At 42.8% G+C, this 23,508-nt stretch overlaps 4 protein-coding genes across 11 annotated transcripts; 2 read left to right on the top strand and 2 right to left on the bottom strand.

The window, feature by feature from the left end:
* Positions 1-356: 356 nt before the first annotated feature.
* LOC124329033 (septin-7-like) lies at positions 357-12,447 on the bottom strand. Of its 7 annotated transcripts, XM_046787961.1 has the most exons (13): positions 12,192-12,206; positions 11,687-11,688; positions 7,133-8,221; positions 4,928-5,236; positions 4,673-4,833; positions 4,375-4,546; positions 4,139-4,239; positions 3,774-4,026; positions 3,503-3,692; positions 3,257-3,440; positions 2,786-2,921; positions 2,541-2,704; positions 1,329-2,055 (listed from the first exon to the last, which is right to left on the bottom strand). In XM_046787961.1, the coding sequence occupies exons 3-13, from the start codon at positions 7,727-7,729 to the stop codon at positions 1,908-1,910; spliced, it is 2,415 nt and encodes an 804-aa protein (XP_046643917.1). In that variant the 5' UTR covers positions 7,730-8,221; positions 11,687-11,688; positions 12,192-12,206; the 3' UTR covers positions 1,329-1,907. The 7 variants fall into 7 exon arrangements, with proteins under 7 accessions (XP_046643918.1, XP_046643917.1, XP_046643920.1 ...); XM_046787964.1 differs by lacking the exon at positions 7,133-8,221 and having other exon boundaries at positions 12,192-12,447; XM_046787960.1 differs by lacking the exons at positions 11,687-11,688; positions 12,192-12,206 and adding an exon at positions 11,239-11,520.
* LOC124329178 (transcription factor Adf-1-like) lies at positions 8,746-10,996 on the top strand. The gene is made up of 5 exons (XM_046788225.1): positions 8,746-8,985; positions 9,701-9,860; positions 10,107-10,218; positions 10,324-10,550; positions 10,695-10,996. The coding sequence occupies exons 1-5, from the start codon at positions 8,805-8,807 to the stop codon at positions 10,870-10,872; spliced, it is 858 nt and encodes a 285-aa protein (XP_046644181.1). The 5' UTR covers positions 8,746-8,804; the 3' UTR covers positions 10,873-10,996.
* A 1,033-nt stretch (positions 12,448-13,480) lies between the features above and the next one.
* Positions 13,481-15,064, top strand: LOC124329424 (protein fem-1 homolog A-like). Its single transcript, XM_046788486.1, has one exon. It carries the CDS (start codon positions 13,481-13,483, stop codon positions 15,062-15,064), a length of 1,584 nt encoding a protein of 527 aa, XP_046644442.1.
* A 209-nt stretch (positions 15,065-15,273) lies between these two features.
* LOC124328979 (ATP-dependent RNA helicase DEAH12, chloroplastic-like) lies at positions 15,274-22,958 on the bottom strand. 2 transcript variants are annotated; one of them, XM_046787834.1, is made up of 18 exons: positions 22,504-22,958; positions 22,278-22,408; positions 21,902-22,086; positions 21,514-21,840; positions 21,252-21,451; positions 20,836-21,190; positions 20,503-20,769; positions 20,262-20,432; positions 19,983-20,184; positions 19,723-19,917; positions 19,364-19,653; positions 18,980-19,290; positions 18,582-18,912; positions 17,182-18,513; positions 16,880-17,118; positions 16,562-16,811; positions 16,098-16,499; positions 15,274-16,028 (listed from the first exon to the last, which is right to left on the bottom strand). In XM_046787834.1, the coding sequence occupies exons 1-18, from the start codon at positions 22,644-22,646 to the stop codon at positions 15,414-15,416; spliced, it is 5,946 nt and encodes a 1,981-aa protein (XP_046643790.1). In that variant the 5' UTR covers positions 22,647-22,958; the 3' UTR covers positions 15,274-15,413. The 2 variants fall into 2 exon arrangements, with proteins under 2 accessions (XP_046643790.1, XP_046643791.1); XM_046787835.1 differs by having other exon boundaries at positions 19,364-19,644.
* Between the last annotated feature and the right edge of the window lie 550 nt (positions 22,959-23,508).

Here is a 23,508-nt window from a genome sequence, read left to right as displayed (position 1 = left end):
CCGCCTCAGGTACAGTTTCTTTGGTCTAGTGTAAATAATTATCCAAAAACTTTTTGTCCCCCGTTACCCGTTTTTCTTATACTTTCCACTTCAATTTGGATTAGAGCTTTGAATGTCACAAATATTTCATGTTATCATTTTTTGGTACACCGTACACACAATTGATTAATGATTATGTAAGTATAAAATATTCCTGCTGATCCAGAAAGAGGCATAGAAATGAGGACGCATAGGAACAGAAGAATGACGGAGATAACAGCTCCGACAGCTTTTCTTGAAGTACTTTACTTACCGATTTTTTAAGCTGAAACTGAAATTTAATCATTTATACCAAAGATTACAAATGAATGTGATCATACGGTTTTCATTAGTTTATTTAATGTTTCTGTATTCTCCTCCAGCCTTGACACTTGACACAAAGTAGTCGATATGGAAGATCGGGGGTGGGGGAATAATTCATTATTTAAATTACAAATTTTGTTGTATTTTGTCAGCATTCATCTCTGTTTTTCTTTCTTTTTTTAATTAATGACAAGATCGAACCCAACAAAAATGGTAACCTGGTTGACTCGAGTGTTTCGACGATGAGGACAACCCAAAAATGCAATGAAATTAAGACAGGACTGCAAGAAGAGGGTATTTTTGTTTTGAAATTCAGTACGATCATGTTTGTTTTTTGTTATTTTTGTTTGCGTGACATAAAGACCCCATAACGGGAGACACATCAGATGGCTGAAACTTCCCTATGAACAAAAATTCAAAGAAAAGAGAGAAGAATACTGCCACCAAAATAAAAAAATGGCACACAAAGGGAAGCTGAATGAGGTCGGGGTGAACTCGAGAAAAAAAATTGACGTCGGAATGCCAGTCTACATAATAGGAAAAAAAGAACGTTCCAAAAATGTAAACCAAAAAAAGAAGAATATAAGCCCAAATTGTTTTCCATTTACTCACATACTGCGAAGGGGGAAAAAAAAGAAGACAAAAAAAAAAATCTGAAAAATGAGGGGAGGTAGTAGACGTTCAAAATATTCGAAAAAATAAAGAAAAATTGATTTCACAAAAAAAAATTGAATATAATTACTCCCGAGAGGTATTAAAAAAAAAGGGGGGGGGGACATGAATGACACAAAACTATACACAGAAAAAGAGAAACAAGACACAAAATACAACGTAGACACACACTGCACGATCGATACTTCTTCACAAAGAGCGAGACAAGAAACAGAGCAGAGAATAGAGAAAAAGGAAAAAAATTAAGAAGCTAAATTGAAAGATAGAAGTTCGTGTCTGCGTGTAAATGTGTGTGTGTGTGATCTAGAATTTTATGCTTTCCTAGAAGAGTCCCTTCTTCTTTTTCACCTTCTCCTTGTCCTTGCCGTCTACTTGCCTGCAAAGATATAGGGGGCATTTGGTTAGTCAGAGACTACACGAAGAAAAAAAAATATGGCTACAAATTTGTTCGAATTAAGTTTTAGAGCATGCGATTTCCGCAATGTGCGCTTAACGACAGGTCAATTTTCAGCTTTGATTTCTCTTGTTCTTTGATCACCTTTGCAGAGCAAGTACAGACGTGAGATTTCACAATTTAAGTTAAAGTGCCTTTGACCCCACCCCGGAAAGAGAAGAAAAAAATAACTAAAGTTAAGTAGAAACGGCTCGAGCGCATGCAAGTTCATATCAAAAAGAGGTTTTGTTTTTAGAAAGGAAAAATTTAAGAGAAAAAGTGGAAAGAGAATGAGAAAGAGGAAAATGAAAAAAGAGATTCAAAATTTTTTAAAAAAAGATTATTTTTTGTTTCATGTGATGTAAACAAGATGCATCATGAGTTTGTTTGTTTTGGCAGTCAAGAGATTATTGAGAGAGAGAGAGAGATGTATATGGAGGAGGAGGAGAAATCAAATTTCTCATTGCTGTTTGCATTCTTGGTTAGCGGCTGGCTGATGTTGGGAGTAGGTTTCGGGCTTGCTGGCCGTGCGCAAAGAGAGCGAACGCTTGAAACGATTCGCAGCCCCGCTGATGGACCGCTTTGGCTCATCAGCAACGGTCAATCCCCTAATTTATAATATTAATATGCATTCACCGGTGATTTGTTTTGTTTTTTTGCTGTTTTTTTTGTTGTTTTATTCGGCGGTTTTGTGAGGGGTTTATTTTATTTTTTAATGATTAGTGCTGGCTATAGCGAGCGAGAAAGAGTGAGTGAGTAAGTGAGTGAGAGCAGCCGGTTAAGGAGAAACCCATAAAATAGGATTTTAAAAATAAATAAATGTACACATATATATTCTACGTACTGCATAAACAACCCAGTCAAGAATGACCAACAACTCGAGGCTAAATAACGTCGTAAAAAGTTATAGGATCCCGACCCCATCAAAGAAAAAAGAAAACGAATCCGCCCCAAAAGGCAAATTACTCGCCAAATAAAATAAAAAGTAAAAACCAAAAAAATTGCTACACGTCCAAATCCTGACCTTTTTAAGAGAAAACTTTTAACCCATAAGGAGAAGAAGATAAAAACAAAAAGAAATTGCGAGACTTACTCTCTAGAATTGGCTTCGAGGCTGCGTCGGCGCATTTCCTCCAGCGTCAAGCCGGAAGCATTCTCCCAGGCCAATTTTTCATTCTCAAAGGCTTTACGCTTCTCCTCCAGTTCTTGTTTCTGGGCCTCGAGCGAACGGAGCGTCTGTTCGTGTCGACGTTGCAACTGTAAAATTTAAAAAAAAAGCAACAAAAGGATACGAAATGAGATGAATGAAAAATGGAAGGCTACAATTGAATCGGTTACGTCTGTTTCGGAGTCTTTGAGCTTTTGCGTCTTCTCCTTGACTTTCATTTCAAAAACTTGTTCCATCTCTTGCTCCATTTTCTTCATTTTGGCTTCGTGATCCCTTCGCTCTTCTTCCATTTGCGCCAACGGGTTCCTAACGAAGAGGGAAAAGATAAATGAGCCTCTGATTAGTGCCATCCAGAACTTAATGGACGTTATTTTGCTGTAGAAAGGGGCCGCCGGATGATGAATGACTTACCAAACCATCATAAATGGGCTCATTATCCAAGGAGAGCATGCACTGGAGAAAATTGCCAGATTATATATTCGACTCAACAGAAAATGAACGTGTTTATACGGTGCCAGCTACGATTCAACATGCCATGCTCTCCTTTTTCATTTTTCATTTTTTGACTCAAAATAACATTTTGTGTTTCGAAATGGCAACGAAAGAAGTCAGGGAATAAGTCAACAAAGAACGAAACTAACTTGTTGGAGATCCGATTAGATTTGCCCAGCGTTCCGTCACTGGCCGTCACTCCCACTCCAGCCAGTTTCCTACAGCGGAAGTTTTCGTAGTGGACATTATTTGTCACTTCTTTCAAATCAGTCATGTGGGTCCGGATCAACATGTTTCGTAGAGCGATGAAATCGCAATGTTCCATATTTTCCACTGCAAAATAAAATGTCAATAAAGCTGAAATAATGATTTTTCAGAGAAGATGCGAAATTCACCTTCGACGACACCCCATGGATAACGCCGTCCACGAATCTTCCGCCCGTCCACTTCGACAACTGTATTGGAGCCGACCACGGCAAACGGCACTCGTTCTCGCAGGGCGCGTTGAGATTTGCGCAATTCCTCGTCATCAACGTCTGGAAACTCGTAAATCTTGATCTTGTGCTGAGCAATTTCATTGAGAACCTGATGATGAGAGACACATTTTAAGATTAAGAACCAACGGGAAGTTGTCGAGAAAGTTTGAAATAAAAAAGCTGAGCTGACCTGTTTTTTGAAGTAGGTGCACTCATCTGGCGTCATGGTGTCGGCCTTGGCCAAGACGGGGATGATATTGACTTTATCGTGGAGTCGCTTCATAAATTCAATGTCCAACGGTTTGAGACCGTGACCCGACGGCTGGATGAAATACAGGCAGACGTGAACACGGTGGTCGCGCATGGGTTGGCGCTGCACCCTGGATTCGGCGTTCAGGTACTCTTCATATTTGGATTCAATGTAGTCGACGATCGGCTGCCAACTGCAATCCAAAAAAAACAAGAAATGAGAAAAATCAAGGAGCAAAAACTTCCACCTCATTCGACAGCTGCCCTCCAGTTGAAGGAAAACAACAAATGATAATACACACGCACCAGTTGCTGTTGTCTACCGCGTCACCGAATCCGGGCGTGTCGACTACGGTCAGTGTCAAATTGACTCCGTTCTCTTTCAAAAGAGCTTGGCACTGTTCCACCTTGCGAACACAAACAAAGAAAGAAAGTTACGAAATGAGAAAAGATAAAAATAGTCAAAATATAAAGAAAAACCAGTTTTACTTGAGAAGAGGGAAAAGTTTTTCAAAAAAGAAAAGGAAAATGCCAAAACATACTTGGACCGTCTTTTTGATGCGGTGCGACGGGCCAGGGTATTCCGGCGAGTAAATGTCGGCCAAAAACATGGAGTTGATGAGCGTCGACTTGCCCAGTCCCGACTCGCCGACAACCATTAAGGTGAATTCAAATCCTTTTTTGACAGCTCTTCGGTACACCTGGTTGGGAAGACTAAGAAAAGAAAAGAGAAACAAGACGGGCCGGTTATCGCTCACATCCTTGTCGCAAATCTAATGACTTGCAGTTCATCGGACAAGAAGAATGTGTGTCATCTCATGAGGACATCATCGAACATACTTGGCAAAGCCGACGTAATCCACTTCGCGTGTCTTATTGATGACTGGCGGACTGGGTGCCGGACCTTTCTCAGCCAGTCGGTCACGTAATATAACCCGGTTGCTGGTGCTACTGCTACTACTGCTACTATCATCCGTCAATTCCCGCTTCAACGCCTCCACCTGTCGAATTGAAATGTTTTCATTGTTTAAATTTTCCTCGTCATCCATCAAAAATGTTTGTTTCCAAGAAAGAAAAATAAAGAAAAAAGTATACCTTGCTTCCGGTGCTGGCCAAACCGGGCACACTGCCATGGCTGCTGTTATTACTAATGCTGCCAGTCAAGGTTGCCGAGGAAGATGACGTCTGCGGTCCACCCGTCGTCGTCGTCGCAGTCGTGTGATTCTCCTTGTTGGCCAATAAACTCTCCTTGAGCGAAGCAATGTTGCCCACCGGCTGTTGAGCACCAGTTGCTGAAGAAGCGGGCGTGGCATTATTGGCTGTCGAGGCCGTGGCAGAGCTGCTCAAACCAGCACCCGCTGGCAGCGTATCGCTCTTGAAGAACATTTCACGCTTACTTTGTAACTGTCGAATTCCAAACAACAAAAAATCAAATAAAATTGAATGAAACGACGGAGAGAAGACGAAACTTTCAGTCACATCATCAAGGAGAGCCCTCCTTCCCCTTTAACGGCAGGAAATAAATATCTGGGTGGTCAGAACAGGGTCAATTGCTCGGAAAAATGGGCGGCGGTCCCATGACACCACCCGACAGACGCGGGCACACACACAGACAAAAACAGGGTCGTGTCCGTCTTCCTAATCCAAAGGATCGTGCCAACAAGACGATGTCTCTGCCGGAGGCCTCTCTTCTCGTATAGGAGGCGTTTCCCAACAACAAAATAATGAGGAAATAAGAAAAGACCAACAAAAACAAAAAACCAAAACGGGTTGGTTTCGCCCATCCTCGGTGGTAGGTTAAAAGCCAATGCGACAATCGATACGCACGCAAGTCACTTTAGCCCCATTCTTGTTTTCTTTTCTTTTCTTCTTCTTCTTCTTCGTCTGTCTTGAAATTGATTTGGTTGACGCCAGTCAGAAAAGGGAGAACAGCGCCGATCGATAGTCAGTTGAGACGGAGTGAAAAAGAAACGTATTGAAATGAATTTGACTCCATCTGTAGGCGAGTTGCAAGTTTCTCGCTTATCATCCCCGACTGGGTTCGTTTCAGGGGGTTTCTTTTTTAACGGCAACAACAACAACAACTGCCAGTTGATGTGCTAAACAGACAAGACAAACCCCAAATACTCCCACGTACACTTTGAAATGTAGACACGCAAACACAGCTGTTTGTCGGATTCTCGACATTAAACAATATTTTTGGGTTCGTCTTTGGAAAACTTACAAATTTCCACAAAGCGCAAAAGGATTGTGTGCTGCGCCGTCTTACACGTAAGACACACGAATAGGAATTCTTTAATTTATTTTGGTTTTTTCTCTTCTCCAACTTTTTAATGAAAATGCAAAGACATGAAGCTGACGATATTTTTCCGTAGGATGCTGGGAGCCATGGCGTAAGGAACCCTCTCGTTCTTTATTTAAAATTTTTTCCTTTGTGGTGTACTTTAACCAACCCACCCTTTTTCAACCCACCCTCCTGTGCCTAGTTTCCTGTTTTAAAGACTTGGGAGACGGATGATATCCGTTCTCTCCTCCATTTCCGGACGCCGCTAAAGATATTTTCCTCCTTTCTTTCCTGTGTGTTGGGGAAGAGCTAACTTTAGAAAGGTGCATTTCTTTTTCGGAAAAACACACATGGAGGCCATGTGTGTGTGTGTGTGTGTGTATGGGCATTGTAATGCAGCCAGAAAGTAGAGGCGTGAGGTTAGGCTGAAAAGAAATTTCCAGAGAATTTGGCAGTTTGGACAGTCTTTCTTAATCAGCGGATGGGCCAATGACTCATCACCATCCGAAACCCCTTTAGGGCTCGTTGGGTGTTGTTTTCCTTCAACTGCATACTACTGCCGTGTGGGTAACCCAACACACCATATCCGGAGATTATCAACTTTGTTCGGGTGTAGTAAGTTGGACCCCATAATCCAAAAGGGATGGACTTCTTCTTCTTCTCCAGCACTACGGCCATACATAAATAAATCAATAGCCAGAGCGACCCCAGCGTTAGATTATATGGTCCTATACATGAGTTGAGTATATGTATAGTATGGCGCATCCGCAATGCCGGATCGTGATACACACACTGACAGGAGAGGAGAGAGGACTCCAGTCCCCCCCCCCACCCCCACTCTTTCTCTCTTTTCCTTCAAACTGTTTCGAGGTTCCATTCCCCATTCCGACAAGGGGTCAAAATGGCGTGTCGCCTTCTCAAGTTACCCGAGCACACAGAAAAGTAGAGAGAAACATAAGACACACAGAGAGAGAGTAGGACATTTTCGTTTTTCTTTCTTTAAAAGAAGAACTTACGGCGAGTGACTCTCCAATGGCCACATTAGTGGCGGATGTGAAAGAAGAAGTCGAAGAGGACGAGGAAGAAGTTGAAGGAGGATGAGCGGTGGTGGGCAATCCGTTGGGCTGGACCGAAGTGGCGGTCGTGGTTTCAAACAAACGCTGACGCTGGGCCAGCCGATCCAGACTGGATAATCGATAACTGGGTATGCGCGAATTGGAATCGACACTGTAGGATGTGGTCAACTTGTGCGGGAGGTTGTTGTCGCCATTGGTTGTCGCCGACGTTGTTGTTGTGGTCCCTCCAGCAAAAGTGGAAGTCGACGAAATTGCGGCTGATGAGGAGGACGAGGATGATGTCACCGAACTAATTGGAGATCCAGCCGAGGCCATGGCCGCCAGACGACTGGCTACGACGCCGCGGACGCCGGCCGCAGCGGCAGCAGCTGCCGCTGTTGACTGAGCCGCTGAACCGCGGTTCGGTTCCGGCGGATTGGGCAAAGGACGGCGCAGTCGTTCCCGTCTCGAAGCCGCCGCCGCTGCAGCTGCACCACTACCGACAACTCCACCAACGCCATCACTACTACTCATCATCGCCGCTTGTTCACTCATCATTTTTTCTCTCCCTTCCCCCCTTCTTTTCAAACGCACAGTGACGATCGACTTCGACAGATGGCGTCACTTACGTCAAGCCGAATATTCAAACGGGAGGGGGAAAAAATAAAATAAAATAAAAACAGCCACGGAGAAGAACGTCAATCCGCACGGAGAGAATAAACAAGTCACGTTGTGTGGACCAGCTCGGTCGAGCGCCAGTTTCTCTCTGTGCGTGTGTTTATCCACTTATCAACGACGCGAGACCAACAAAGTTGACAGGGAGGTGCGTGACGGAAGCAACAGGCGACGGAAATTCACGAGGCGCCACAAAGACGGGCATTCCCAAACCAACTGTTTTTTTTTTCTTTTTTCCGAATCGGTTCGGTTCCGTTTTTCTTGAATATTAAAATCTTCCGCAAAGTGATTTTTTGGTTTAACGAACTGGTGCGCGTGTTAACACGACAAAACAAAGCCGGATCACGTTTTCTTTCCTTCCTGTTTCCACTTTTCCTGATGTTTTCCGAAAGAAATTGAAAAAGAATAAAACAAAAAAGAAATTTGAGAGAGAGAGTCAGTAGGGCCGGTCTAAACTGGACAAACTCTCCAACGTCAATGAAATGAAATTCTTTTCCCCCCCGAACTTAACAAACGTCTTTAATTCCGTTAGGTTTTTTTCTCTGTGTGTGTGTGTGTGTTGGTTGGGGGGCGACTCTCCGTTAAGTTTAATTTTCCCTTGGGAAATTTATTTGGCCAAACAAAACAATAACAGGCCTCCTCCTCCCCAAAGTCCCTGCCCAAATAAAACTATAACAAAACTGTCGCCGCCTGTCGGTCTGGAACGACGGAGGCCCCTGGCGTCCGTTAACGGCTCTCGCCGCGCCGTCCGCGTTTACGTTTCTCGCCGTCGCGACCGAAGCGACACGACGCGGTTGGACCGGACGCGCGCGGATGAAAGTAGGTGAAGGAGGGAGGGGTAGGGGGCCGACTCTCAATGTCATCACCCCCCCCCCCCATCTCCTCCCTCCGTCTCTCTCTCTCTGGCTCGTTCGCTGTGAACGCGGGCGCTCCATCAGTTTGCGATCCGTCGCTCAAGATGGCGGCCAGCGGTGGTACCGGGTCCGGCGGTACCTCGACCACCAACTTTCCGGACGAGCTCATCATCCGTCACGTTCGCGACCATTCGTGCCTCTACGATCCGCGTGAAACCGAATACAAAGACGCTGATCGAAAGGCCGCCGTTTGGAGAGAAATCGCAAACAACGTCGGCATGTCCGGTAAGCCAATTCCAAATGTAACTCAGCCATTGTGTGTCTGTGTGTGTGTGCCAGCGTGCAAGCCCTCCCAGTTTTTTTTTTTTTTTTTTTTTTTTCGGTGGTTGCTACCCGCGGCCGCCCACGTACACCGTAACTACGTAACCCCCCCGCTTTTCCCCCCCGTCCGCTAGTCTGCGTCCTCTGCCTACCGTTACGTAGAGAAAAGGAGGGCCAGCGCCATTGCGTTCACGAGGGGGTTTAAAGGAGGGAGTTGCCTCCGGGTTGCGCATGCGCCGCCCTTAAACAAACTTGCAATCGGAATTTCCCTCGACGTAGAAGAAATAAAAATAATAAGAAGAGATCACCATAAAATAATTTCCGAATCGCTTCGGAATCACGTTTTCTTCTTGGCGGACAATGTTCGTTCAGGTGGAGAAAATCGGTGACAATCGGCTTCACATAACTGTCGCAACGGTCAGGGAGGTTGTAAATCGATTAGAGGATGGAATAAAATAAAAAAAGATATTCGGTCAAATTGGCCGTATGCCATCGGCTTTTCCCTCTGCTGGAAATCTAACGAGTCGTTAAAATATTCCCCGCAAAATAAAATCCAACGGAAAACGATTTAAAGAAGAAAAAAAAAGTGCTTCCCACCCGCACCTGTCTGCTGTCCTTTTTTTTTCTTAAAATTCCCAAACAAACCATTCAGATATATATTTATTTTTCGACTTTATAGCCATCGAGTGCGAGCACCGCTGGCGCTACTTGCGGGACCGGTACACGCGGGAGCGCAAGCGCAAGTCGCAGCAGACCAACGGCTGCAAATCGGGAGGCGGAGGCAACTGGCCGTTGGCTTCTCAAATGCATTTCATCCAGGATTTTATCAAACACCGCAGGTACAGTAGAGAGAGAGAGAGCACGACTTTTTCTCACACACGTTTTTCTTCGGTAGTTTTGTCTTAATAGTTTCTTTGACTCGGTTGGAAAGTCTCATGGCCTTTACGAGCAGTTGCCTGCGCTGTTTACTACTGATAAAACGAAAATAGACAAGTGACGATGTTTTTAAAGCTGGGAATCAATAGAATATTCATCGGCGATGATTCTTCTTTTCCTTTCCTTTCCTGGGGGGGAATTTTGTTTAGTTTCAAATTCAAGGCTCGCGGGGGTGGCGGTGGCGGCAGCAGCGGCGGCCAGCAGGAAGCGACGTCTGATGGTACAAACACGCCACGAGGTGCCCGCCAACAACACGTCAAGGTAACAAACGCCAGACTTTCCTCAATGATTGAAAGAGTGGCTGGCTTTATCATTCGAACGGACACACACACACACGATAATCCTATCTTTTCCTATCTCTGACAGTCTGAAGGTGATAATAATCATACGTCGTCGGATGAAACTGACGGGCCAGTTTCGCCGGGATTCGATCAGCAAAGTGCCGCAGCGGCCGAATGCTACCCCATGGTCATTATCGAGGAAACAGACGGGCACCATCACATAGGTCCACCTCGCTCAGGCACACCTTCAGATTACCTACGAGGAGGAGGAGGAGGTGGAGCGGCTGATCACCACCTCCACCACCACCACCGGTAAAAACAACCCAAACCCAAAACTCAAAATTGAATTTAAAAAAAAAAAAAAAGAACTGCAGGGGCAGCACAAACCCTAAAAAAGAAGCGGCTACCATATAAGGATTATTATTTTGTTGTTTTTCTCATTTTCTGATATTGAAGGTCGTCAGCGTTCAATAACGGCGGGAGCACAAGCCCTCGGATGACGTACAACGAAGATGAACTCTTCTGTCTCTCAGTGGCGCAGACACTGCGACGTCTGCCGCTAATGCGCCGATCTTTGGCCAAAGTTCAAATCCTTCAGCTGATACACGATATGGAATTCGGGAGTCATTCCTAAACTGAAACACATTTTCAGTGGGGGCAAAAGATTGAACGCCACTTGAAAATGAAAAAAAAAACTATTCCCCCCTCCTCGTCTCCTGTTCTTCTCTTTACTTTATGAATACATGTTTACATCTCAAGTGGTTAGTGTGTATCTGGCAACTCTGTGGGTCGTGATAAAAGGTGTGCGCATATAGCCAGTAGAAAAGAAAAAAGAATCGGAGCCAAGAATAGCGATGATGACTTTTCTCTCTCTCTCTCTCTGAACCCTTCGCCCCGTGGTATAACCGTGATTCCTTCCAGACATTCTTCACGGTCAACAAACACACACACACACCTTAAAGAAAAACCCCCCTTTCTACTGGGTACAACAACAAAACACCTGTGCAGGAAATCCGGACAAGATCCAGCCAGCCGCAACAGCAAGTAGTTAAGACAATAAAACACAATCAAATAAAAAGAGGCCTCCTTTTTCACAGTTCACCACCGAGAGCGACACTGGCGGAAAATAATAGTTCACTTTTGCACCACCAGAACAAGTCGGGATGAAATAACCACAAAAAGATAAGCAGCAGCAGCAGCAAACACAAACAATTTGGTAACGACTAAAGTCTCTTTCGCTTGAGACTTGAAGTCGGAACGACCGTTCCGATTCAACTGACCGGCGGGATTGAGAGCGCGCGCCATAGTAGCACGCCGCCCGTTTTGACTAGTGGCGCCTCTAGCGGGACAAGATAAACCAACCCAGATTGCCGTTTTATAACACTCTCGCTTTGAATCTATCGACTAAAAACCAAGAAAAATAAAAACAAAAAAAAAGTGACACTCACCACTTTATGTCAGGAACCACGTGGGGGCGATGATGTCGATCGATTATTTAATTTAAAAAGAAAACAAAAACAAAAAAAATAAAAAAAGATGAGTCTCTAGATCCACTTTCAATCAGGGCGTGTAACACTGTGACCAAGGATAGAGATTTTCAAATCAATTCAAATATGCACGCCAAAAGAAAGGGAAAAATGCTGGAATCCGGTTTCGAAACGAGCCGTCTCGAATATCCCCACCCTTCAAATACGCCCAGGTTTCGGCCAGTTGTATCGAAAAATGTTTTGAACAAAAATGGATCTGCCAGACTAAAAAGTGAAGGCTTTCAAGAAGGCCACTGACAAATTGCACATGCCGTTTCCTTGGCTTTTTATTCTTTTGTCCAGCCATCCATTTTTCTTTTTCGTTACAACAGACTTGACTGTTTCCAAAAGACTATACAGCAGCAGCACTCGAAAGAAATAATTTGGCTGTGTGATTTCACAGAAAAATGGGGAAACAACAACTTACCGCTCTTCTGCATCGTTGTCACAGCAGACACACTCACACCACTCGAGATGGGGGAAAAACGGTTGCCTCTTCTTTTTTCTTCTTTCTCTCCTTGTAGTGACAGTCACTGTTGCTTTTCAAAAACGGGAGTGGAGCTTGGAAACCCGCGTCAAGATTAGGAATTTTCGTCACAGCCAACTGCCAAACACACACACACCAGTTACTTTTTACACACAACGTGAAGGAACCACTGGCAAATGTGTATGTAAACGCCTGTGGGGAATCAAGTGAGAGTTGGACGAGCGTCTGCGACCCAAACGCCATCTAACGGTGGAATTTCGTACTCTATTGTAAAAATGGGAACCCATTGTTCGGCGGAAAAATCTTGATTTTGACAATGATAAATGCCTCGGAACGAATTGGATGACGATGTTTCGTAAATTAGAAAGCTGATAGCCACAGAATCTTATTAGGGAAACAGAACGTGAATCCCCAACATTTTCATTACCGTCAATCACATTAGGCGTTTACGAGTTTTTTTTTTGTCTTATTTCAAAGTGCAATAAGGTCATAATCTGGGTTGTGGTCAAATTTCCTTTCTTTCCCTTCGCTGCGAGCCTGAGGAGCGATAAGATTCCGGATGAAGAAAATCTGATAAGACTTTTTTCTCCGCACATGCTGTACGTTACTTAACCCAAAGAAAAAGGTTTTTTAGAGACGGAGAAAAGTTATCTTGAAATCAAGCCAAAACTTTTAGGAAGAAAATTGTTCCCAGAGAAAAAAGTTCCCAAAGAACTTTGTCAGCAGTTAGCTCCCTTAAATAGGAAACGAAAGGGCTGCAATATTCAGGAGAAAACGTCCGAGTGAATTAATTATTACGACATTGTCATGTCAATAATGTCGTGTTTTCATGGCTTAAAATGAATGAGCTTGCGTCACGCACGAGAAAATACTCGAAAAATATAAGAAAGTCTAAATAAGGAAGGCTTCATGGCCATATTCTACCCATATTTTGGTTCTTATGGACAATGGTCTCTGTGATCAGACCTTCCCGACCATGAAACAATAAAACTCATTTTCAGCTTTTAAAAATTCGTTTTTGAGATGAAATGTCATTGAACAATGTGCTTTAATATAATTAAAAGCATTTTATTATCTATTCTTTTTTCTACTGATCCGCAAAAACGAATTAAAAGTAAAAGAATCACGAAAATCGGATTTGCGACGACGAAACTAATTGGAGGAAGATGATATAAGCAGACTAGATTGACTATTGTTTCATTACATGTGCTCTTATTGTTCCATCAACCATGGGTTCTAATAGAAATATCAGCAACCACTTTTTCGCAGCTGTGAGCATGGGCTCAGAACTTGAATTGCGTGAAATACTGGAGGCGGAAGGACGGGAAATTACGATCGATGCAGCTCAATCGTACAATGAACAGGGGGAAACTCCGCTCCTGGTGGCCATCCACCGCAAACACATCGGCGTCGTCAAATTCTTGGTCAGTGAACTGAAAGTCGACATTGGTCAAAGCGGTAGATTTGCTTGGAAAGGTCTTGATCACTCCGCTAATCCACCGCTATTCGCGGCCATCATTTCCGGCCAAGTTGCCATCGTCGACTACCTTATTAGCGTCGAAAATTTGGATACACCGTCGATCCCTATGAGTTCCATCATGTCGAGCTCCATCAGTCGACAAGAGAAGATAGACGCGCTTGAACTGATGGGTTCTGCCTACATTTTCTACGGAGAAGAGACGGCCCGTGGATTCGGACTGCCTTGCTGGATGCAAGCCATGACTCTTCGTCAGTCGACAACTAGAGGCCAGCCGGAGATACCCAAGAATCTCCATCATTCGTCAGAACTTGTTCGCAAAGCCATGGGTGACGCTGTTGAGTTTAATACGCCCCAGCAGTTGCACCTTTTGACCAACGAACCGCACAACCAGCTCATTACTCAAGCTAATATCGTGAGCAACCGGATTCTCAAGAAAATCAGTCCCGGTACTAATCCCTGTACTTGCACGCAATTGCTGAATTATAGTCGACATTACTGGACAGAGAATGAGTACGGTCGTGTCATTAGCATTACCATGCTCATTTTGGAGTCGTTTGACCTGAGCGACGAGGATCAGTACTTTGATGGGATGAATGACATCATCAACAGCGCACTCACCATCGTGTCCAACAGTTTGTTGATGCTGCGGCGAGAGTCGGCAAACACCAGCGGCCATGAAGAGCTTTCCTTTGCTAATCTGATGAAGGTCGTCGATTTCGCTTTCACACATTGTCGTTCACGGACGAATGAGTCATTTAGAGCCAGAACAATGGACAGCATGAACGAATGGGCACTTTGGCCAGAGAACTACATCGGCGATTTGATCGTTTTACTGCACGACATGGACTTGAGCCAGCAGGAGAAACATCTTTTCAGGAAGAGCATTTTTCGCTTCATTTCACTTGATCACAGGAGCTCCTACCAGCGAAATCTGCTGCACATGATTTGCTTGATGCCAGTTATCCCGAACGATGTTATTCAGCTCTTGCTTGAACTTGGAGCCGACCCCAATGCGACCGACGAGGATGGAAATACGGCGCTTCACTTGCTGGCCAAGAATCAGTGGACACATTTCGATACGAATGCAGCTCGGATCCTCATGGACTTCGGAGGACATCTCGACCATGCCAATAAATTCGGTACCACCGTAACTGAACGACTCAAATATCGGATGCGCTGTCTGATCCGCCAGGGAAGTTTCGACGCTAGCTTGCAAGCCCTTATCAATCGCGTGCTTCCGCTGAGCTGCTGCAGTGCCCGAGTCATCCGACAAAATCAAATTGACATTCGAGCGCTTCCGCCCAGTCTGCAGGAATTTGTCCGCCGACATTAAACTATTTCTTCGTGAAAACCACGGTGTCTAAATTACAGAATGATGAATTGTTAATTCTTTTGAATGTCGAATAATCTGAAAATACAAAATAAACAAAATTGTGTTGGTTTCTTTTTCTAGTTTAAGAAAACCATGAAATAAGTCAAGGTTTTATTTGTTTAGCAACTCGGTTTCACTTCAGCTTGTTGACAAAGAGTATTTGGAAAGCGTTCAAGTGTTGAGCAAACGAATGATTTGCTAGAAGATTATATTTGATAAATGTAAAGAAAGGTACCGCCAAAAAACCAAACAAAAAACACCGTTTCTTTGTTTAACAATAAGAGAATTACCGGACTATCTGCGCAAAGTTCTATAAAATTACACAGTCCTTTTTTGGTTGACGTGGTCTTTCGGCTGGTTGAGGCATTGGAGCACGTCTAATGGGTTCCACTGGAGGGAATACTACCCTTTCAGGAACCACTGGAGGAAATACTGGTCTTTCAAGAACCAACGGTCGTTGAGGTACATATTGTGGAATGGGCCTATAATCAACTGGCCTGTCGATTTCAACATGGCGAGGAGGTACTCGAGGAACGGGTCTATAATCTACTGGCCTGGGGTATTCAAACGGACGAAGTGGTACTCGAGTAGCTGGAGGCGTGAAATCTTCAGGGCGGATGACAATATTTAAGTGTTTCAAATTAATCGACACCGAGTCGATGACTGCTTGACGTTCAGTAGGATCCGGGCAATGCGACATTAAATACTTGACTATTCCTTCCTTGCGACGCTTGCAGTTTACCATTTCAATTTGATCTGTAGGAGTGTAAAGTTGGCCGGGAACGACGTTCTTCGGGCATCTGATGACGTGAGCGTGATTTCTCTGGTCATCAACGCAATCCTCGAGGCAAAAGAAACAGAAATGGGTTTTGCATTGTTGATTCCAGCATTGCAGGGCCGAGCAGCCTTCGTAGTCGAAAAAGGCCTAAAATTTCCCAAAATGATTGATAAAATGGAGATAGATTGCACTATTATTTAAGCCATTGTAACTTACTGTGCGGCAGCGTGGGCATCGCAATGTGCAAATTTCTTCTAAAATATGTTGGCGATGTTTGGACGTGTCGGCTATAGGCGTGAAACCAGACAGATTCACTTCACTAGGATTGATGATGATTTCCAAGTCTTTTAAATCTCTTTCGATTGAGTGAAGGACTGAAGAGCGTAGTCCACGATCAGAACACGTTCTCATCAAATACTGGACGATGGCTCTCTTCCTCGATTCCCTGTGCACAGTGTTTTTCTGCGAGGCACTTATAAATACTCCCTGACCGGTATTCTTCGGACAACTTCTTACGTGACTATGAGCATCATTGCCACAATCCTCAAGGCAGAAGAAACAGAAACCCGCTTTGCATGGGCAATAGAGAGCGCAGCAGCCAACAAAATCGACAAAAACCTGTTTAGAGAATATAAGCTTATAAGACATAATTACTATCTACAGAAATAATTTGCAATTACCGCTCTGCAACGAGGACAACGTAAATTGCACAATTCGTCCAGAATGTAAAGGCGGTGAAAACCTACATCTTTGTTATCACCCAATTGGTTTGCAGCACACGTAACTCCTCTATGGCGTTCAACGGGTTTCCTCAACGTATTGCAACAGGTACGACAGTAATGAAGATTGCATTGATCACAAAAGACCGTGTCTCCGCCACTTACTCTCTGCTCTTTCTCTTCAAGTTTCGACTCCTTGATTGGTAGGTACCTTTCATCATAAATAAAATAAAATAAACATTTCCCGTGAAATTGTAAAAAATAAAAAAAAGTACTCACTGTTCACATCCAGTTTTGAAACAGGATTGGTACTTGTCCTTAGATTTTGGGTCAAGCAGTATTGCATTAATAGCAGTCTCAGCGATTTTTTCTACGACATTAGCTGGAGCGATCGCTTGAATGTCTTTTAAGCAAACCTTGGCCCCGCATCCTTCAGCTGGACATATAATTGGATATGGGACTGTTTCTTGGTTAAGCATGTGCTTAATGCATTCTGAGCAGTATTTATGGGCGCACATCTAGAAATAAAAGACGGAATTACTCACTCAAATAATATATAGAGTCTATGGCAATCTAATTACCTGAAGAAATGTAGGATTTTCTAGCGGAGAAAAACATAGCCCGCAATCCCCAATGTCAATGTCGCCTCTCGGTTGAATAATGTGATCTTTCAAATCGTATTTCAGTTTTTCAATTCCATCTTCCGTACCGGTTGCGTACAGGCGGTTGTACAACAACCGGAGCTCATCACGTAATCCGGGGTTACGATACTTAGCCAAATTTTTTCCCACGACGTTCAAACTAGTCTTGCGAACAATCAGGGGAACATCGATGCGAAGTAACTTGAGAGTTTCAACTAGATTGTCCAATTTGTTGCTGATTTCTTGCCGTTCCGTCTCGGTGCCATAAATTCGAATCGCTTTAGTGGCAGCATTGAGGTGAAGATATCCCGGTTTGACGTCGAAAGCTGAAAGCTGTTTCTGACCGTGGTGAGTGAAAAACAGCTGAAACTCATTGTTTCTGTAGAACCGAAATTGTAGGAAATCGTCCAATTTCTTGCGAATATCATCAATGTTTTCCGCCCGCGGGACTTCTAGATGAAGCCACACATGAGTGGTTGGCCTAGTTTCGAACTTGCAGAAGACATCTTTTGTTTTCAGATTTTTCACATATTCTTCGATTTCTTTTTGTCGGAATTCCCACAAATTCTTTTCCAGTCTGAGGCTTGTTTTGATTTGAGCTTTCAATCTGACCCGTTGATTTATGAGTGTGCTAGCACACAATCTAGATATGTAAATCATTTCAATTTGGTCCATCGATTCATATCTGGCGCGGATGGTAACCGTTTTCCGTTTGGAATCTTTGCGAACAAAAGTCCTCATAACTTTATCCGAAAGCGGTAAAAGTTCATTATTCTTGGCGTAGTCAAGTATTAAATCCGTTTCGTCCGTCGTGGTTGAAGGTAAGTAATGAGGATGTTCAAATTTCAATTCACCTCCTCGAATAATTTTGATGTAAGTTAGCTTTGGACATCCGTACCTGTTGAGCTCGTTTTCCACGTCTACTTCATCAAACATAGCAGGAAGTCGATTGGCGTAGAGAACGTATGTCATCCTAACATTGAAAGGATTGGCTTGTTTGATGAAATATCCACCTTCTTCTGTTGGATTGTAAATTGACGAGCTGTTATGGGGAGCTTTAGATTTTGAAGGGCGGAAACCTAGACATCCTAGACGTATCGTAAGATTCGCATCTTCCATTGAATTGTACATGATGATGGAACTGTTCAGTGACGGTGCAATGGCAAAAGTGATGGTCAACCAAGCTTCCGACTCTTTATAGACTGACGGGCGGTTACTAAGAGCAGGAGAACATTCCAGTCTACCCCGAAGACCACCACCGGCCGATAGTTCCTAAGTCACAAATATAAAAGTTAAAACATAAGTGTAAGGAATTTTGCACAAACCAAGTGGCAAATTACCTGAAGAGCAGTGGCAGCTTTATAGGGATCGTCAAATACAATTCGGGCAGTCTTATTCTGTTGATCGGAATTTTTTGGCAAGAAGAAAACATTCCGGAATGAATCCTTTGTAGACTGGCTTAATTTTTGACGGACAATTATGTCCACATCTGACAAGTTCCACGAATTGAGCACGTTGCGTACGTTGATGCCGACGTAGTTGCCATAAAACAGCAATAGTTTGGCTTCTCCACCACAGCCCCAGACGATTCGCGTTTCTCCGACAACTGGATCTTCTCTTATCTCCATTTCTAGTTCCGTCTTCCTGGATTCCACTTTACGCGATAATTCACTGTAGCCAGAAATATTATTAGATTTTCTTTACTCTATCAAACAGGTCAGGTAGCGTTTTGACTTGCCTATTAACGAAGTTACATGCGTGTGGTTTACACCAAGCAACAAGGGCGTCATTATCGTAATCACTGTGAACTAGACAGTCGAGCTCTTGGTTAAGTTCATCCACATTGCGATTGGCCGGGCCGAGAATAAAACGGAGAATTCCCCGAGACACTGGAGTGACCCGAGTTTCTTTAATATTGACCTGAGTGGCTCTCTCTTCGTAAAGGGCATGAAGGGCTCCGTTCTCTTGACGAATCCATTCCATATCAATAGGCGTTATTTGCAAGGCATACGTTTTTGAAGTCCGCAGAATACTTTGGTATATTATAACCTATGGATTCAGAAACACAGGAATTTTATCATTAGACGTTATCACTTAAAAAAAAATGGGGAAAATGTTTTACTTGAGGTGGTTCTTTATGGCGAAAGAAAACCGAACCAGGATGCACATATGTCATAGTATCCGCTCTGAGAGCCACGTAATTTTTATTGACTTGATAGGCAACGTTTAGAACGAAGGCCTGGGCGATTAGTTTTTGAAGTTCTTCCTCGGTCGCCTGCCGATCCTGATTGGTTTTCTTCCAAATGTGAGAAGCGCTTCTCTTGAGATGCAATTGGATTTCATGAGAAGTCGACATAGCCATATTCATTGCTTTATTGTTGATGTAGTTTTGCATACACCACGCTTTGGCAACTATACGAAATTGTTTAGTAAAATGTAAGTATTAAAAAATTTCTAAACAGAATAAATTATAAATCTTACTTTTCAGAGAAGGATCGGCTTCTTTTCGCGTGAGCCATTCAGTAAAGACCTGATAACTAGAAAATATGTCTCCTCTATCACTGAAGTACTTCTTCTTGGCTTCATCTGAAGCCTGGCGAGTTTCATCATCTCCGCCACGCCAAAACACCATGCTCGTTACAGAGAAGAGGCCAGCTAAAATGGTTGCCACTTTTCCTGTATTGAAATAATTACATCTAATTAACTTTTACAGACTAGCTACATATTCAAGCTAGACATACCAAGCCCTTTGGAACAGGAGTAATAAATCATATGAGCGATCCCTGGATCAATCTGCAGATCACCAATGAGATGGCCAAGCGGAGTAAGATTTTGTCGGTGATCCAATGCTCCCAACAAACTTAATTCTTCAGTGGCTGCCTCTAGAGCGACACTGTCAGGCTTTTCTAGCCAATGGAAATCAATCGGATCGACCCGCATCGCCTAATATAAGAAAACAACGTTTGTTTTATTAAAACAAAAAAATATATTAGTAGCTTCTTTTTATTTTTATGATAAACCTTCAATAAGGTGACGGTGATGCTCAAAGGACGTAAGAATATTTCCGCTTTGTCATACTTTGCCAGGGAATTGTATTCGTCTTCGCCATACATCCGGTAACAGATGCCTGGTCCTGTTCGACCTGCCCTTCCTTTGCGTTGTTCAGCAGATGCCGATGAGATCATCATTTCCTTTATGAAATTATAAGTCATCAAATGTCAAAGCATTGCTTAATTGAGAAAGAAGAATTATTTTCCAAACCTTGAGGCTCGTGATATTCCGAGCGCTGTCAAAAACTAGATTCTTAGTCAGTCCACTGTCCACAATAAATTTCACGCCATCGATTGTGACCGATGTTTCGGCTATGTCGGTAGAAAAGATGACCTTTTGCACATCTGGCGTTTTTTGGAACACCAATTGTTGTTCTTCGGGCGTTTGCTTTCCGTACAAAGAGTAAGCGACAATTTTTTTCGCCCTGGAAGCGCTGGGTTTGACAGACGCTGAAAACTTTTGCGTTGCCCATTCTACCTAATGAAATAATGAAATTAGAAAACCAAATTCAGCTTAATATTGTCTTAAAATTAAAAGTCTTACTTCATTTTGTCCTGATAAAAAACACAAAATATCCCCAGACTGATGTTCGTTACAAATCGTGATTGCCTGTTTGACCACAGCTTCGATGACTTTACCGTTATCACGGTCAAAAGGGCGATAAATGACCTCTACAGGAAAAAGTCGGCCGGGGATATCAATGACGGGGCAGCCGCCTAAATACTCCGAGAACAAGTTTGTGTCAATCGTTGCGGAGGTGACGATCACTTTCAAATGGGGCCATAGATGAATTTTTCTCTTGAGGACACCAAGTAAAACATCCGTAGTGATCGTCCGGCTGTGAGCTTCGTCTACGATAACTGCAGCACAATTCTGAAATGGATCCTCTTTTGATACCCTGGATTGCAAAATTAATCTTGTTAAAATTACAGTAAATACATGCATATTTTTAAAATTACTCTGCTTGAGTGAGTTGATTTAGAAGGACAGTTTCCGTCATGTATTGGATGCGATTATTCAAGTGAAGTCGATTTTCACCTCCCACATGCCAACCGACCCATTTCTTCGATTCTGTTGATTCTTTACCTGCCGCAAATTCAAATGCAACTCTTTGCGCCAAAGTAACAGCTGCAATTTTTCTTGGTTGAGTGCAAATCACCTACAAGTAGAAGTCACAAAATTAGAATCCAGCTCATGATTAAGAATAAATAATGAACTTACAAACTGTCTTTCGAACTGAGGCATATCAGCTAAATATTGCGTTAATTGCGTACTCTTGCCTGATCCCGTTTGACCCATAACGACAACAAACTTATTATTATTGACGGCATTCTCAAAATCTTGCCTTTTCGATAAAGCTGGAAGGGGTGTAGTGAGCCGGAATATTTCGCGCTTCTTGCGGATCTCTGAATCGGCGCACATGGAAGCTCGCTGGAAGCCAAACTGGGCACCTTTCTTTTGCATTTCCAACTCGTCAATTTTCGACTCGAGAATAATGACATGCGGCATATTTTCTTGATGCTTACTTGCTTTGTTTTTCCCATTTTCCTAAAATCATTAAGTTATATTAGGAATAAAATTTAAAAATAAATACACCCTTTGCGCATACCTGATTTTTCTTTAACCGATCCACGGCAGATTTTAGCTCTGAAATACGTGTTTCACAACCGGTTACTAAGAATTGGAATTGAGTTAAAACATCTGGTTCTGCTAAAGTCTGAATAACTGGATTCGTTTTATTAGCCGGTTGGACAGTTTGTCGTAAATGTTTTTCATTCCTCGGTCGCCTTGTTCCTAAAATGAGAAACAAAAAATTAGCATAAGTCAAATTTACATCACCAATATTTTAACTATTCTATATGAATCAATCAAATTATGTTGTGAAGAAAATTACTGTGAATGATGAATGTATGCATTATGCAAGCATTATATAGAGAGAGGCACTAGAAAATTAGATTGCCATATTCAAAAAGTGGATAACTTACTTTGACCATGTGTTTTATTCATGGAATTGGAAGCATTTTTGTTGATTGTTTCAGAATCTTTTTTAACATGCCTTTGATCATCAGACATTGGGGTTCTTTGAATTACTGTTGGAATATTAGATATTCCAGCACTGAAAACATTTGACACATAAAAAACACACTTGAAAAAACTGAGTAAATGCTGCAACGGTCTCATAATTTACAAATAAATGCTGGTGTAACTCACTAATGACTTGACTGGTACGTTTTCCCATGTTTCAAAACAATACTCGTGATGGCCGGATTTTCCTCCTCTGCTGAGCAGCGACACTGATCCAGGAATATGCACGGAATAACAAGTTGGTTCACATCAGCAACAGCCGAAGCCATGGTACCGGCAGACACTAGAGTTCTCGCTGAACCATTATGACGACGCAACCTTATCGTAACTAGCGGATATTATCCTCGACGTATAAAATGAAGTGTATGTGAACTAGGAGATAAAAGATATCGCAGAGCACTATTTACAAGCGTCAAACGTTTGAATCCAGTGTATGCGAACTGCGAAGAGAAACGAGAAACGACGTCCATAGCGCGTCTGATTACAAGGCCAGTATGTCTCAAATGCCTTGGAGTGTTTTTAAAAAGGGGAAAGGGGAAGCTAGATTAAACTGTAAGCACGTGTATGTTGTTGAAATCTTTTCTTTTGTCTAATGTGCGCTACTGTCCCCGTGAGTCTGTGACCGAAGGAACAGTCATCTAGCGTGATTTTCACGAACGTAAAGTAAAGTGGCCGTTGAACTGATTCCTTAATTTTGTCACGAACAGCTACTTTTGCGATTGAAAGACGAACGAAAGCTGCAGAAGACGTAATGAAATTTGCGGATAATTTTTTTAACTTTCTATGAGTATAAAACAAGTTGTGAAGTAATAAAAAAAAAACACAATTTTATTATTTATTTTTTTTTTACTTTCCACTAACAAAGCTCAATAAAATTTAAAATAAGCCCCATATTGTCGCAACTTAAATTTTTATTTCAAGTGATAAAGAAACTGATATTTTAAAACCTTGGACATGGGCATGGAGATAGACAATGGACAATGTCTAAACAATCATTTTTATAAGACAACGATTTCGTAAACATGGCATGTTATTATCAGGGCGAAAGGTCCATAGAACAATGCGAGTTCGTTAAATTAATAGCCTGATGCATATGCATATCAATGTTTTCTTATCACTAGAGTTAGTGAT

Source organism: Daphnia pulicaria, chromosome 3, assembly GCF_021234035.1.
Source record: "Daphnia pulicaria isolate SC F1-1A chromosome 3, SC_F0-13Bv2, whole genome shotgun sequence".
NCBI lineage: Eukaryota > Metazoa > Arthropoda > Branchiopoda > Diplostraca > Daphniidae > Daphnia > Daphnia pulicaria.
The sequence above is the reverse complement of the archived record's forward strand: the minus strand, read 5'-3'. Positions and strand labels throughout refer to the sequence as shown.